This window comes from Camelus bactrianus, chromosome 6 (assembly GCF_048773025.1).
Source record: "Camelus bactrianus isolate YW-2024 breed Bactrian camel chromosome 6, ASM4877302v1, whole genome shotgun sequence".
Classification (NCBI taxonomy): Eukaryota; Metazoa; Chordata; class Mammalia; order Artiodactyla; family Camelidae; genus Camelus; species Camelus bactrianus.
The window spans coordinates 33,774,089-33,791,752 of record NC_133544.1 but is presented as its reverse complement, the minus strand read 5'-3'; the positions used below and the strand labels follow the sequence as shown (position 1 = coordinate 33,791,752).

Genomic DNA, 17,664 nt, shown 5'->3' with positions numbered 1-17,664 from the left:
ACCAACATTTAAATCCTTATGAAAATTATACAATGCAAGGCTTATTATTTCCATTGTATAAAGGTCAGTAACAGATTCATGGTCTGGTACCTTGAAAGACCTCTTGCTCTTTCTATAACAGAGTTTTTATATTCCTGTTGGCCGTTTGTATGTCTTTGTGCAGAAATATCTATTTGAGTCCTTTGCCCATTTTTTAATTGGGTTATTTGGTTTTTTACTATTAAGCTGTGTGAGTTCCTTATATATTTTGGATATAAACCCCTCATCAGATATGGGGTTTGCAAATATTTTCTCCCATTCTGTAAGTTGCCTTTTCATCGTTAATTGCTTTCTTTGCCATGCAGAGGCTTTTTAGTTTGATGTAGTCCACTTGGTCTATTTTTGCTTTTGATGCTTGTGCTTTTGGTGTCATATCCAAGAAATCAGTGCAAAGACTTAAACATAAGACCCGAAACTCTAAATCTTCTAAAAGAAAACACAGAGGAAAGCTTCTTGACATTGGTCTTGGCAATGTCTTAATTCATTTTGAGTTGATTTTTGTGTATGGTGTAAGATAAATTTTCATTCTTTTGTTTGTGAATGTTCAGTTTTCCCAGCTCCACCTGTTGAAGAGACTACCCTCTCCCCATTGTGAATTCTTGACAGTCTTGTCAAAGATCAGTTGATGACATATGTGTGAGTTTAATTCTGGGCTCTCTATTCTATTCCATGGTTTATGCCTGTCTTTACACCTGTCCCATACTATTATAATTACTTCAGATTTGTATTCTGTAATCGGGAAGTGTGATGTCTCCAGTTCTGCTCTTTCTCAAGATTGTTTTGGCTATTTGAGGTCCTTTGTGGTTCCATATGCATTTTAAGATATATATTTTTCTATTTATGTAAAAAGTGACACATATTTAAGTAAAAGCTTTCTCATATTTTAAGTCTTAAAGGCCAAAATTGATTGATACGGTGGGAAGGAGAGATCAAATTGAACTTTTTCCCCATTGATCCCAATATCATTCAGTGGATGGCCTTGCCTTTCCCACTGATGTGTATTTGCCTATCTCTGTCATATATAATGTCTTCCCATATGCTTGGGGCTATTTTTAGATTCATTAACTTGTGCCATTACCATATGTTAATTTGATTATTCCTGTGCCAAAATCACACTCGTAATTACTACACATTACTCCTCCTCCCTCCAATGTTGCATCTGTTTCCACTACACTATCAAGTCTACCAATATGCTCTGTGTTGAAAAATCCAAGTGGGATTTCTCACATTTTATTTTATTTATTTTTTAGAAGACTTCAAGATAATCATTCATTTTCTCTCTTGAGTTCCATAAAAAAGGAAAAGAATATTTTATGACATATAAAAATATCTGAAATTCAAATTAATGTGTCTATAAATAAGCTCTCATTGGGATACAGCAATGTTCATTATTTTCATGTTGTCTCTGGCTCTTTTCATGCTATAATGGCAAAGCTGGCAAAGTTGGCAAAGTCCAAATTATGTACTATCTGATCCTTCATACTAAAAGTTTGCTGATTCCTGATCTTAAGCAATACACTCTACTGCTTGCAAACTAAAAGACTTCCACGACAAAGTCCTTTTTGGATTTAACACCAAAAGAACATATATAAGAACATATATAAGTTTTTTCCTTTAATAGACATTTCTCTTTTTAATTCAGCTGCCAGGAAAATCAAAAGTTCAATATCACCAAGTTCAGTAAAAATGGCACTCCAGGTGGCTGGACACTTCTGCTGCATTCAACCCTTTACTTGTATGTGTATGTGGAAGTGTTCATGCATGTCTGTTGTACTGCCCTGTTTTATATCAATTTTAATTTTATGAGAAGTCTATAGTTTTTTGTAAAAGTCAATATGAATATGATGAACATAAGGATAAATTATATTTAGCATATAGTTAGCACATATATAGCATATTTGGTATGCTATTTTAAGAAGTTATCCTTAAAACTGTAATAACCAAACTGCCTTTCTCTATTGTGGGATTTGGAATTATGGGATTAAACAAGTAAATGTCTAAATTTGTGTAGGAGGAGGTATAAAGCTCCTTGTGATGAAAGTATTTTCCTAATTTATGTAATAAATGTTCTTACACATACTTTAAGGAAAATACTATATTTTGAAAGTCTTTTCTAAAGATTCTTCTTAAATAATTGTCCAGGAAAGTAAAAGCCTCAGTCAACTGGAAAATTTACTTCAGTAAAATAACTCATGCTTTGACACTAACATTCTTACATACTGTGGCCAATAGAGAAAGGAGGTATATTAAGATTAAGTGATAATATCAGGTCACATATTTTATTAGTTAGTAAGTAAAGGTCATGACATTAAGATTTTGGTTTTTCTCTCAGCTGTTTTGAATCTTCTATAAAATACTTTGTCAAAAAGAACCAATTAGACTGGAGTTTTTGGTTTGTTTGCTTGTTTGTTTTGGTTTTGAATATTTTGTTTTGTCTTACTTTTGAACCATTTACAATAGCCCTCAGAAAGCCAAATAAATGAAACTCTCCCTTTGTAGGTTTGTAGGGAGATTTCATTACAAGAACTTTCTTAAAACCAGTTAAAGATAAATTTAATGTCAAGAATATTAGCTCTAGTATTCCACCAAATTTTGATTACAGAATTAGGCCTTTTTGACAGTCGTAAGTTTGATGGCAGCACCACTATTGACATATTCATTCAGTAATTTCTTATAGTGGTGCTGGGTATTTGTTGGCTTAAGAACTGATGGCTTTCTAACATTTGCTCATTAAAATATTAAGTTCTTAAGAGAACTTTAGTTCTTAAAGGAATTTAAGAAAATAAAATTTAAATATATTTTGAAAGGTTACATACTAAACACTTGCACAAATGAAAGCAACTTTTCTTAACCCCCAATACCTGTAAAGAGTATAGAAACTTTTTTTAAATAGTGAAAAACCCTAACATTAATCTAATATTCATCCCAAGTTAGGCAGCATAAGTTTACTAAAATTCCAATTTTTATTGTCCACGGGTATAATTATACCGAATTCAATTTAGAAAAATTACATACCGCTTATTGATTACTAGAAACAAAAACAATTTTCATAACCATGTCATTATTTGGCTTCAGAGTATTTACAAGGTAGTAATCAAAGATCACATCACTGTAACATGTTCATAAGGATTCAGAAATGTCAATATATCACAGTGCACAGTAGGTTTAGGAATAGTGCACTTAACCATTCTCAATGCAGGTAGAACCATCCTTCTCTACATTAAGAAAGAATACCAAAGTTAAAAAAAAAATCTCTTGTACCTTGAATGCTAACACGTCATAATTATTTAGATTCTTATTAGGAAATTAGAAAATATTAATTATTCATGCAATTATTTTTCTCTTTCTCCCCCACTAAATTGTACGTTTCATGAGACAAAGACCTTGCCAATTTTGTTCGCAGTGTCATCTCCAGTGTCTGGCATAGTGTCTGCAACACAACAGGTTCAGATTAAATGATGCAGGGCAAAGAGCATGGACTTTGGAGTCTGAACCCTAGCAACCAGAATCAGACCCTGACTCTGCCATTACATTCACTAAATGTGTGTTCTGTTACCCCCTGATTCTTGGTCTCCATTCTTTCAGGTGCCCCAGGCCTGAAGGCCAAGGGCCTCTTGATGTAATTACAAAACATCAGCAGCTGATCAAAGAAAGTGGAAATTGATTTGATCACTCTGCTTCTTGGAGTCCTGTGGGGCAGGCACCATTCACCATTGTCACTCCAGAGACCAGAACAATGTCTGGAATGTAGATACGGGGTTAATCAACATTCATTATTAAATACTGGAACAAGAAACACACCTTTTAACACCAACCAATACATCAATATGCCTCTAAATATTTATGAATTCTTGACTAAACTTCCTCTCAGGACTTCGCTTTCATCATAGAGAATTTCATCTCCATTTAAAAAGAATTTTCCGTTTTTCCTCTAACCGTACAATATTTTATTACAAAGTTAATAAGCCATTATTAAATCAAAATCCTTCTAACAGAACATTTAAATGACAATGAAGTGTTATTATGAAGAATAAAGAGGATTTTGGGGTTGGGGATTTGGTTTTATTTGCTTCCTTACCCTACGGAAGGATGGTTCTTAACGGTCTTGAGGATGGCTGGATAAATTACTTCTAATCATACTGAGCTATGTGATTTATTGAAGTATATGAATCATTGAAAATACACTAAAATTATGTAATCATTGATTTTATTACTCTACAAGGCACTCTGAAGCCAAGTAATAATGGTCAGATTAAATGGGGAAAGTCTCCTTGGAGATACTGGCATTTTAAATTGTACCATTAGACCAGAGGGATCCTAACTGAAACAACGGGTGTAACTTGGTGTCTGGGCTGGGTTGTCTCTTTTCTGACAGTGACAGGTTTCCCCTAAGAAGGCTGGTTCCCATTAATCTCATTTACTGTCAAGCTAAAGTTTGATACAAGGGTTATAATAGTAAACAGTTAATTTTAGACTTCTGATTTCTCCTATGTGATAAAAGGAAATTACTAATATTTCTCACAAAATCTTCCCAAATATACATTTAAATTTTAATCTTAGAAATGGAAAGATCACTAAACATAATACCCTCCAAGTCTATCCACGTTGTTGCAAATATGTGGAATCTAAAATATAAAACAAACTAGTGAATACAACAGAAAAGAAACAGACAGAGAACATACTAATGGTGATAAGTGGGGAGAGGGAAGAAGGGGCAAGACACGGATAGAGAATTAAGAGGCACAAACTATTATGTATAAAATAAATAAGAACATTTGTACAGCACAAGGATTATAGCCAATATTTTATAATAACTACAAATGGAATATAACCTTTAAAAATTGTGAATTAGTATACTGTACATCTGAAACGTATATAATGTTGTACATCAACTATACCTAAATTTTAAAAAAAAATTTTAAAGAAATGGAAAGCTCGTGAAAGAATATATATTCTGAGACCAAGTGAGTTTAACTGACTGGCCATCCAGCTGGAATACGGCGACTAGACAGGGAGCCTAGCTGACTAGAACTCAAGTCTTCTTACTGCTGCTGATCTAGCATTTTGCTCCTCATAGTCACCTACACTACCTCCAGTTTGCACTCCAACTGTGGAAACTCTGATCTTCACATTGGCTTCTAGGGATAGACTCCTAACTCTGCATTAGAAGACCTATATCCAAGATCTTTAATTCTCATGATACCATCATATCTCATCTGAGCAACCTATACAAGTTTTCAGATGGCCTCTGCTGTACAGCTTAATTCTGAGATGAGGACAGTGCAATTCAATCCAAAACTAATGAGATTTATCTGGGGGGTAAGGGAAGATGATAAGTGGGAAGGGTAGGGAGACTTTATTTGGAAAAATAAACACATGAAAAAATAGGAACAATTAAGATGTGATAAGGAGATAGTTGTCTACTAGGTAATAAAACGCAACCAGAGGCAAAGTGGCTAAAAGCATTGCCTCTGTAACATAGTTCTGCGCAGAATCTAAGTTTCATTACGTGTGACCTAAGGCAAGTCATTTAATCTCAAGATTGTTTTGGCTATTCAGGGTCTTTTGTGTTTTCATACAAATGTTTAATTTTTTTTTGTTCTAGTTCTGTGGAAAATGCCCTTGATATTTTAACACGGACTGCACTGAATCTGTAGCTTGCCCTGGATAGTATGGTCATTTCAGTAAAATTAATTCCTCCAGCCCTCCCACTCCTGGACTATAGCTAGCAAATGATTCCTTAGTCTCTTCCTCAGTGGCTAGTGACAGAGTGGTGTGAAAATGAAATACAAATTAGCCCACTCTAACGCAGTAAACTAATTATAACACAGTGCATAAAAAGAATGCACTTATAATTATTTCTAGATAAGAGGTTTGAGTCATTCAGGTTTTAACTTAGTTATACAATGTCTCCCTATCCTTACTGGAGAAAAGTAATACTGCCTGCTACCCGACACACAAAGTTTACTGGCAATTGTATTAGCTAACAATAATGTAAAGCTTGCGTTGGAGCACTTTAAACCATGCCAAAAGCCAGGATATACTATATATACAACAGATGCTCCAAATTGCTATCACAGAAAATACTACTTAAAATTCTATCTACTTATAATGTTTGTAATAAATCCTTGAGTGTTATTTTATTTCTGAAACATGCAGGGAAAAATATAATTGAGGTTTCAGATAATGCCTGCAGGTCAGCTAGAAAAGAGAAATGTCAGTAAGTCTGAATGCCTACCCTGTAATTTTTCAGTAGGTAACAACTGAGAAGCACATGTGGACATGAATAGCTAAGTTTTCTCACCATAGCTAGAAAAGCCAGTTTTCAGATATTTAGGACACGATGCTTCCACACAACAGGCTGAAGAAGAGTTTCCTATAATAAAAGACTAGCCATGGTCTCTTTTGCTCAACAAGCCGTTTCCTTAAAGACCACAGAAAAAACATGCCAGTTGTCCCATGGCCTGGCCTGGCCCAGCCCCATCAGGGGTTCTGAGTCCTCATAATATTTTTAGGATGGTATTCGTTCTGTTACCTTGGAAAAACCAGTTAGTTTTATGTGTAAAACTACACAGTACTTAGATGTACGAATAAAAAATTAGGAGGAAATAATTATTGAATCATTACTGAATTTCATTCTACAATTTTAATACAGTATCTCTCGAATATATATGTCTGAATTGTAAACAAGTTATGATACATAACAGTACTCTAAATCATTCAGGTGCAGTTATGTAATTTTAGTGCCAGGACCTGTCACTTCATTTGGTATTACATTCTGTCTGTATCCTTTTCTGGCAGGGAGTTAACTTCCCCCTGAAGCAGACAGATCGCTGCTTTTTTTAAATATTTCAAATACTTCAGTTAATCTGTCATACCTCTCCTCAAAGTCTTCAATTAGCCAAATTAAATATTCATATTTCCTTTAACTGTTCATTTTATAACAAGATTTCCAGAACTTTATGCCGTCATGATTTTCTTCTGGTAAGTGTGCTGCCATTTGATAATATTTCTTTTAAAATATCCAGCTGGAAGCTGAACATAATATATTATCTATGATCTGATTAACATGGACTATATTGGGAAGATTATTACCTCTCCTGATACTCAAAGACAAAAGTTCTATTAATACATTCTAAGACTGATTCAGTTTCATTTCACTATCTGCAGGGTATGTACTTACATGGCATATTTAACCATGTGGAGCTCTTCCTGGAAGGCTATTGCCTTCACTCTTGGGTTCAGCTGTACATTGCCATAGGAACTTCTTGAAATATTTAAATATTGAACCAAGATAATGATGCCATGAATGTATAAGGACGTCATCCCTTGTTTTTCACATTTAGGAATACAAAGAAATATTTAGACAGGCTTTTCTAAATTAATAAAAGATATGTATAAAAGTAAACTGATTCAAAGAAAGTTACTTTAACTCGTAGGAAAAATATATATTGCCTACTATATTTCGAAGAAGTACAGTGCTTCTGTGATAGGTTTGGTTTAAAAATAATCAATTTCTTTACATTCTAAATGCATAATTCTGCCTGAATGCTTTGCATAATTCTGCCAGAACTTTTCATACAATGGGAATCTATCTACTGATATTGTATGTTTATTAAAAAAACACATAAAAAAAGAAATGAAGACCAAAGAGCTCTTTCTACTGAGTTTTTTCAAAGAACATGTTAGAAAAAAAGTTACTGTAAAATAAAAAATGTTATGGTTTTAAACTTCATTCTACAGAACATGCTGAAAACAAATCTAGTATTATGAGAAATATGTGGTCCGCACATTATACAAGTTATATATTTTTCATAGGTCCTAAAGCTGAAAATAAAGTTCCCAGCCATTTACTTCATTGGAATTATTTCTCAGTAAAGTCATTTCAAACTATAGAATAGGATTTTTTGAGCTTTAACTATCATCCTTTCTATTTTTTTCACATAGTCTGCTCTTTCCCTCTTAAATCCTTGCTCATTCCATCCATTTCTCTTACCGTTTACGTGCACAGAATGTTAGCAAGTAGCAAAGCCCAGGGGACGGATTTTGGTTATTAAATTTTAAAAGAATCTAAAGCAACTATAGTAATTAGTAGTCAATAAAATACTTTCAACCAAATAAAATTAATCTGGGTACTGTTCTATATTTTAAATTTGCCTGAGGCAGGCTTTCATGGTAAAAATGCTACAATCTCCACATCAGTACCGATTTTAATGCCAAAATTTGCATTAGAAAAAGCATTATTCACAAAAAAAAAAAAAAAAAAAACCAAGTTAAGACCGAAATAAAACACAGTGATTAATTTGCTTGCGGGTTAAAGCTGAATTCAAAAAATCTATAAAACTAAATATGTGGAAGTGACAGAATGAAATTTCAGTAATTGGGGCAAAGGTTTTCCCTAATTAGTTGCAATGCATCATTAAATTCCATTGCACCAGCAGCTGAAAAAAATATAGCTGTTTCAGAACATGAGAAGCATCTTTTTGGGTATATATTCATAGTTAAATCTGATGACAGCCACCATTAATAAAATATTTGAAAGAAACAATAAAATGTGAGATGAGAAACACAGAATAAGACAAATATTTGGCTCATTGAGGAACAAGTGTAATAGAGGTCTCTAATAATCAAATATGGGATAACTTAAAAATCAGATACTGTTTACTAAAGTTATCCTCAAGTAAATCCATATTTCTAAGGTTGTGGCTATAATTACAGAATTTATGTGATTACTGTTATCAAACTTTGATTTTTTTCTACCCTTGTATTTTATCAGGCTCAATAAATTTCATTCTTATTATCAAAAAAAGCCCACAGTAAAGAAGAATATGTAATAGGAAGTTAGATACATGGATGGATGGATGGATGGATGGATGATGGGTGGATAGATTAGATAAATAAAATAGATAACTAGAAATGTGAGATAAGAGAGTGAGGGAGAAGAAGGGAAGGGAAAGGAAAGGAAGGGAAGGGAAGGAAAAGGAAGGGAAGGGGAGGGGAGAAGAGGGGAGAGGAGAGGAGAAAAGAGAAGAGAAGAGATAGAAAGCTTTATTATGAAAACCATATAAGCTCTTAGCTGCTGTGCTGAGGCTAACCTATAAATGGATAAGGGGTGGAAGCACAGAACAATCAGTTGGCTACAAAATACTGCAGGTAGGACAGGATGGTGAACTTGGACCAGGTGACAGTAACAGAGGTAGTGAGAAATAGAGGTGGAGCCAATAGGCTTTAGTGGAAGTTTTAATGTTGGGGGTTTGTCGCAAGCAACTGAGGGGTTTCAGTTAACTGCACTGGGGAAGAATGTCAGTAGAGCAGGTTTATGGGAGATGATTAGGAACTCAGTTCTGGACAACTTCATTGGATACGAGTAGGCAGTTGGGTAGGAGAATCTGTGGTTCAGGGAATAGGTCCAGGATGAGTATGCATACTAGGGTGACATCAGCATGTATTTATTAAGTCATGGGATTGTATGATATCACTGAAAGAGAGAATACAGACAGAAAAGGGAAGAGGCATAAGGACTGAGGTCTAGAATATCCCCAAATTTAGGATGTTATCTTGGTAAAACTGCTTCCAAGAACTGCCCTACCAAATCACATACAGCCCAGAAGTACAGGATTGCGTCAGTCACTACAGACTTCACTAAGACTGGGCATGATTTTTGATGCTCTCTTACTCTTTCAGTATTTATTCATTACAAGTTAAAATAAGTTTTTTTTGTATGTTTATTAGTAATTTGCATTTTTGTCCTCTCTAAATTATTTGTGTATTCAGCTCATTTTTCCTCACATATTCTAATTCCGCTTATGATCTGTAAAATCTCTTTACGTGACACTTTAAATTACAATGGTAATTAATCTTTCACTTGTGATATTTGCTGCAAATGCTTTATCTTATTTCCATGGATTTGGTGTGAGAGGTTTTACATATTCTAACCAAATTTATTTGTTACTTAATTTGTCATGTATTCCACTGCATTAATACAAACAAAGATAAATGAAATATATTCACACATATTCTTCTAACAGTTTTTTTTATTTTTTACATTTAATTCTCAGTCCTTCTTATACTCATGTTAGTCATATGGGAAGACTCTCATTAAACATCTTCTTATAATATTAAGCAATATATCAATCCCATATTTTGATGTGTCTCTGATTTTCAGTTCTTACCTATAATAAAGTCTAGATCTAAGATATGTGTTCCCTCTGTTTGTTTTGGCTACCAATTCTTGTGTCTATACTTCAATACTTTCTTACCATGTTTTTAAGTTATATGTTATGTATACTACTGATTTGTCAAATAATTGCCTAACAGACATGTGAGTCTTCTGCTCTTGTTGTCTGGTTCTCTATTAAACCAGAGAGCTGGATGCCAAGTTTTGTTTTCTTCTTGCTCAATACAGCATATGGTATGTAGACTAAGAACGCAGTTTTAAATTCAGCCGCACTGACTAGGCAGTTAGTGGGACTCTCCTACACTCCCTTCTCAGACCCAGACTTCGGCACGTCTCTTTACTTACAGTGCTGCTACTGCTAGTTCTTATGGATCTGAGTGAGGATCTTCCTCACAGGCTGGGAGCAATCAATACAGGCATGGGGTTTGTTGAGGGTTTGCTGCCACATTAAATTCAACTTTAGATATGTTTTACAGATGCCTAGCAAAACTTTCATGTTTGCCAGAGTTCTTTAAATCTGCTCCTCCTACTAGTCAAAAACTACTCAAAGGATTTCCCATTCAGTTAGAAGGCATGTCCATGTTTTTTTCTAAGAGCTAGTTTATTTTAATATTTTTACTTATTTCTTTAAAAATCTTTTTATGTGAATTAAAATCTTATTTCACCCTTAACATTAGCCTCCTCATCTTTTTTTCCCCTATTACTCCATTTTCCATGGATATTCTGCCAATCAGAAGCACATTTCCGTGACCACAGATGATAAATAGCAATCAAAAAATGTCAATGAGAAGAATGAATGGTGCACGCCCTTCTGTACACGCAATGCCAATGTATTACACCCCAACTGCATCATGAAGTGGGCGGTTGCGCAGGTCCTACAGGGGAAGCTTGCGAGAATCTGTTGACCATTCTTGAACCAACCCAGCATCTGGGAATTTAGAGAAATAAATTCAGAAATCAGCCATGTACCAGATCTGTGGCATCGGCTCTGGGTCAGGCATTCTTCTAAAGTAAAAGGCTATTATTCCATTATTTCACTGATGTTTTCTGTCAGCTACCCTGTGATTCCACTGAACTTTCTAGAAAGAAAAGCTTCTGACTGAGACGGTGATTGACAAGGTAGACGGCTACCTCTCAATCTCAGTTTTATTGAACGTGGACTTCAAAGAACCTCCTGCATTTGGCGATTTAAACACTGACTCTCACATGCACCCCTGAGGAAGATTCTGTCCCTTCTCTGCATTCCTTTCCTACTGACCTGATACCAGTTCATGTACACATTAATCAAATTTCACAGACATGCAACTTGTCCTTCCCCTCTGTGGTCACACATTCCAGTTTAAGGGGCCATTTAACTGCATCTTGTAAAATGTTAAAAGAGGAGCAAATCTCAAATCTCACCCTCTTTCATGAATTCTTCCACATAGCTGGCCTCAAGTACCTTGTATTCTCTCTGAAGGCTTCCCTCCCTTGACTCTCACTTTTCAAGTTCATTCCCTTCACCTCTCCTCAATCCTCTGCTCCTAACAACACCTGCTCTGGCTTAAAACTACCTACTTACTGTTCCATGAAATTCCCCTAACTTAAACATCGACTTTGCTCATTTCACTTTGACACTGAAAGGGGTTTGTTGAGCAGGTCTGGAAGAAAGACTACAAGTCAACTTCATATGATTAAAAAACAATTAAATTTGTGGGAAAAGCAAGAAAGGTCATGTGCTGTCTGATTATCACATACCAAAAATCAGTACCTAAAAATAGTCTCCACTGATGCTAATAAAATGAAATAGCTCAAGATCCGTTTTCTCTAAAACGTGTGTGCAAGCCCTCTTTGCCAGCCCCTACATTTGATGTGAATCGGCTGGGTGTAGGAAGTGAGTTGTTGTTTTTTTTTTTTTTAATTTGGTTTTGCTTACTGTAAGGAGGACTTTGGTTTCATCTTTCGCCCCTAATATGAGTTAGATTGGAAAAATTTAAAGAGATTCCATGAAAAGACAAGCAAGAAATTAGAGATGTTTGGTGGATTAGGAGGCTGGTATCCATGTTATAGATCTGTGTGGGGAAAAAGGGAAAACAAAGAATTGTAAGTTGCTTTATGAAGCACATGAGAGAGGAGAAATTTAAAGAGAAGGTAGCATAGAAGACATGTAATTTTTTAGTTGTAAGCAAGGATGTTTGTTTTTCAATTTTAAACTGGCAAACCATCAAAATAGAAATTAAGAATAAAATCTAGCAGGAGAAGTGGCAGCACAGTTAGCATTTTAGAGGAATACCGCAAATTACTCTGAGTGGTAATGAGAGTGTTTTAGGGAAATGGAGTAATTAGTTGTTTTCGGGAGCCACAATTCCTAAATTGAGCGTGATGACTAGTACTAATTGATAATTAATAGCTGAGTGCTTTCCACCTCCTAAGCACTCCATAATATGATTGACGGATATGTTGCTTACAAAACACAGAGTCACATTTATAAAGCATTTATACAAATAGTATGTGTGGGAAAGCTTCAGGCATCTGAATACCCTATTGTAATAGAAAATAAATAAGAACAACAATAATAAGAACCCATACCTTCTCTGTGTCAATGCCTTTTGACATGGACCATGTTGAGACAATATAATCCATGACTCGTTCACTAAGGCCTTTGGGGACCTGATAGAGTTTCAGGAAGTCCCGAACATTATTCAGCATCTCGTGGTACCGGTTGGTGTTGGCATACATTTGCTGGAAAATTGTGGTAACATTTCCAAAAATAGTTGCATAAAGGAGAGCTGAAAGAGAAGAAGTGATGAAAATAAAACAAATATCCCAAGTGGAAAAAAAGGTATGAATATTGGCCCAATCAATGAATCATCTGACAGAGACGCCTTCATAGACTTTTCGGGATTATGCATGGTAACTTTTCCAGAAGCGTGCCTGGAATTTGGTATTCACTCAGTAAATGTTATTTGTAGTATAAGAAACATGATTTTATGAGTGAGCACCACTCTAGTCATTGTGGCAAAACATGAGAATGGCTGATAGATTTCATGAAGAAATAGATGATCCAAGGTTATAAATTGCCTGACACGCTTAGCTTTGTAACTGAAGTCACTCTCCAGCCTTGTCCTCCAGAATGAAGCCTAATCAATTTAAATTTTCAAGGGAATGATGATCCAGTTTAGAAATGTATATGCTCTTTCTCATTGCTTGCTTCTTCTGGCTTCTGGAATATTTCTCTGCTTACACATATTATTGACAGAACATCAGAAATATAGGGAGTGTAAACAATGTATTCCATTTCTAGAAGGTTCTAGAGAGAAACAGGGTTGGAATTAGCAGCTAAAATAAAGCTTTGGGAGTGCCTGAAAATTCTAGTTATTAAACTCATGTCAGTATCCCAGCATTGTAAGTTTTTTTATTTCATTATTTAATTAAGAGTTCAGCCAACTTGCAAACCACTGTTATTTATCTATAGTGGCTAGAAAAGGAATAGGATTTCTTAATGCTCCTAACTGCTACTCCCTCCCTCAACCTATAATTTACCAAGTCTTCTCTCTTCTGATCTGGTCAGGCTACTAATGTTGACCTGATCTTGTTAAAGCTTTCAAAAGCAAACTCAACACACATCCAATCACACACCATTCCCAGCCTATCCCGTCCCTTTGGTTTTATTCCCTTAGTTAACAGAGGGCTCTTCTGAAAAGACAGCAGCACTTTATTCCCCTTAATATTCAATAAGCAAAATGGTTAGTAACCATACACATTCCATAAGCATTTCACAAATAAGTGGAATGTCAGACAATGATCACTTCCATTCTACTTCCTCTGAGCATTTAAAAAAGGCCTTCTCTAAACAAAAACTATGGACTGTTTTCATTTTTCAGTGTTATCAACCAAATCCCATTTGATGTAAGTAGTATAAAATCCATCTAGTGAAGCAATTTAAGATCCTCAATCTATTTTTTTTAAAGAATAGTTGCTTTTTGAGTACAACAAATTATAATTTCATAATAAGAAGCTATGATTTTACAAGCATTACTCACTTTTTTTTTTAACTGTTATTTAGGGATCTTGGTGCCAGTGCAGAACAATTTTTAAGATAGACAGTATTTTGTTAAAACTGAGTAGGCAAAATATAGTGCTGACACTTCTCAACTGGGTCTTTAAATCTTTGAATCCTTATATTTAAAAACAACAAAAAAGTATAGGTAATCACAACTTAAAGCTCTATTTCATCATTGTTGATATTAAGAAAGACAAAGACACACAACACTGTAAAATGATTATAAATCAATAAAAAATGTTAAAAAAAAAAAAGGAAAATCTCTTTGCATTAGAAAAAAAAAAAGAAACACAGAAATAATGCAAACAAACTAAAGGTAGAAGAATCATGTGACAGATACGAACTTTTGCATTTCCAGAAAAGAGAATTTGTTTTTACAATAATGATCTTTTTAGAGGTTGATGAAATAACACTACAATCATGCTTTTGAATAGTGCCCAGCTGTTTTAAATTGTCAATAAATATCACAGAACTATTATTCTGACATGTTCAACTCATTTGGCTCCCTAAGATGCTTGTAATATGCGACATGTGCCAAAGTGTCTTACTACTGCCTTTTAGTTTAACAAATTACCACACATTTCATCTTTGGGGTACATTAAACATGCACGTATCCTGCTCATATGAAAAGCTTAAGCATTAAAATATGAATAAAACTGCCAATGTATTTAAAGTTTTCAGCATTAATAAATGAAGACTAATAACATTCCATTAAGTTTGGTATATTACAAAGATATCCACTTCTGCCTCCCATTTTCATGTGAGTGTGGTGTCCTACAGTGGGTAGGACTAAACAAGGTCATAATTTAAGGTGAGACATTCAATTATACATATAATTATATGTGTATAATCCTATATATATAACATGTACTTACACATACAATTTTTTAACTTTGAAATGTTATAAAATCATGCAGAAAGTTCACATGTACCCACAGTATAGAACTATAGTAATTTATCAAAACCAGGAAATTGACAATGGCACAATACAATTAACCAGCCTACAGACATTATTCATAGTTCACTAGTTTGTCACATGCTGTCTTTTTTTGTATAAAATTTTATCACATGTACAGATTCATGTAATATGCATATATTTCAAAAAAGAGAAACCACTTCTTCCTTAAAAACATTTTCAACATTTAGGACTAGTACACATTTCAAAAAATATAATGAGAGCAAGTGTGACATTCCACAGCAAGCACAATATTGCTCACCACCACAGTCAGTGTTCCCAGGATAAATGGGTACATCTTTAATGAGAGTGGCCCTAGGACATGACACACAATAATGAAGAAAATTGATCTCAGTAGAAACTATCTCTACACTGCTAACTCCCAAAGCAATACCTCTCCCTTGAATTACAGACACACAAATCTTCTTGCTTGTCTAATAGCCATTCAAATCTAACATGTCTAAAAGAGAACTCTTAATTTACAGCACCTTCTCATCAACAAACAAAGGCACTTTTCATCCCAGTAAATTGCAAAGCCACACCTAGTTGCTCAGACCAATATATGGAGTCATTCTTCAATTGACTCTTTGATTCATCTCCTACATCTAATCTGTCAAAAATTCCTGTTGGCTCTACCTTCAAAATATAGCCTCAGTTCAATCACTTCTCATCACCTCTACCAGCATCCTGCATAGTCTTTACGAGTACATGCTTTTCCACTTCCTAGCTATGTGTATTTGGGCCACTGACTAACTCGCTAGGATTCTATTTCCTCTCTTATAACTTTACAATCACCGTAGAATCTTTACAAAGGAACTGTGTTAAATGAGATAACTCATATAATAACAGTTTTCAAAGAGAGTTCAATAGGAAGTAAGCATCCAGGAAACGTTATGTATTGTCACCATCATCATCACGGAAATAGCTTCCAAAGAGTTTTTCACACAGCGGCATGAACATCCTCTTCCTTCAGTATCACCCCACCCTCTTCCTATGCCCATGTCCTCAATCCTATTTATCTCTAATTTAATTTATGTATTTATTTATTTCTTTCTTTATACCTATATTCCCTATTAGAAATGCAAAATCCGTAAGTACAGGCATGGGCCCTGTCCTTTGTGCTCACTGCTGTATTTCCAGAACACAGACCAGTTCTTGGAACATAGTAGGTATTCAGTATTTTTTCCAGTAAATTCACACATTAAAATCCCAGGAAACAGTTTTTCAGAAAACATCCTTTTTTTTCAACTCAAAGTTTCACTACTGGTGAATACAAAAACATGGAAGGAACACACATTATTAATGTATATAGGAGAATAAAATATTTAGAAGCTAAGGTGATACATGCCTTGGCCATACTAAGAAAATAAATAAATTGGCAAGGTCTATTGTCATTCATCAAACATGCATGATCATGCTTGGCCTAGCCAGTTTTGTACAGGACTATTAAATAATTTTTCCCTTTGAATGGGATGCCATATACGTTAATTTGCCTACTTTACTAGTAAGAATTAGACTAACCTATTAAAATTTGATAAACTTCGTTTTATAAATGCCTCTGTAGCCTTTTAAGCTTAAGACAATCTAAGACAAACTAATTTTATAAGTCTATCATATTTAAAGACTTGATAATTCTGGCATATACAACAGTAAATGTCTTATCTAAAAAGTCTTCTACTTTTCTTATTTACCATAAGGGGATTATTGTAGAGATAATTATGTTAGAATAAAGATAGATGCAGATTCTCTGACACCCCTCCCACTGAGAGGCAGGGTCTAAATCCCTTTTGCCTGAATCTAGGCATGCTCTGTGCTGTTTTACCAATACAAGATGGTAGCTCTAATCATATACCAGTATCGGGCCCAGGCCTTAGGAAACCAGAAACTTCCAGCTCCCCACTGTTAGAATACCTGCTCTTGGAAAATAGTTTCTGTGTGGTGAGGAAGCCCAAACTTCTTCTAAAAAGGTCCACATGGAGAGGAATCAAGGCCCCTGGCCAAAACTCTTGGCTGAGCTCCAGCTAAGCACTGGCCTTAGGCTGAGCAATTTAAAATGCTGATATGAGAAGATGTTTCTGGTAATACAGAAGGCTACACAGGTCCTTCAACGATCACTCCCTTTTCTATTTAAATCCATACTTAATAATAACAGTTTAGATAGGAAGGAAAGTGCCCTAACAGTCTGACTGTGTGTGCAGCACATAGCTTGATAACATCAGTTTACCAGCCACGTATGTGGCTGAGCCCATTGGAAGTGAATTTTTCAAACCCATTCAAACCATCCCAGCTGATACCACAAGGGCCAGAAATAAAGCATGCCCTCCTAGCCCTGTAGAAATTGTAGGTTCATGAGTGAAATAAATGGCTTATTTTTAATAAATTGTTTTAAGCCACTAAGTTTGATTAACCATGCAACTCTAATATTCTAATAAACAGTTTTATTAATGGCTT

General features: G+C 34.8%; 1 protein-coding gene across 1 annotated transcript in view; it reads right to left on the bottom strand.

Moving 5' to 3' along the window:
* Positions 1–17,664, bottom strand: part of KCNH5 (potassium voltage-gated channel subfamily H member 5) — a 275,077-nt gene that overhangs the window by 82,633 nt on the left and 174,780 nt on the right. Inside the window, exon 8 of the mRNA XM_010962243.3 lies at positions 12,785–12,984. Coding sequence (XP_010960545.1) covers positions 12,785–12,984 — 200 coding nt within the window. The remainder of the gene's footprint in view (positions 1–12,784; positions 12,985–17,664) is intronic.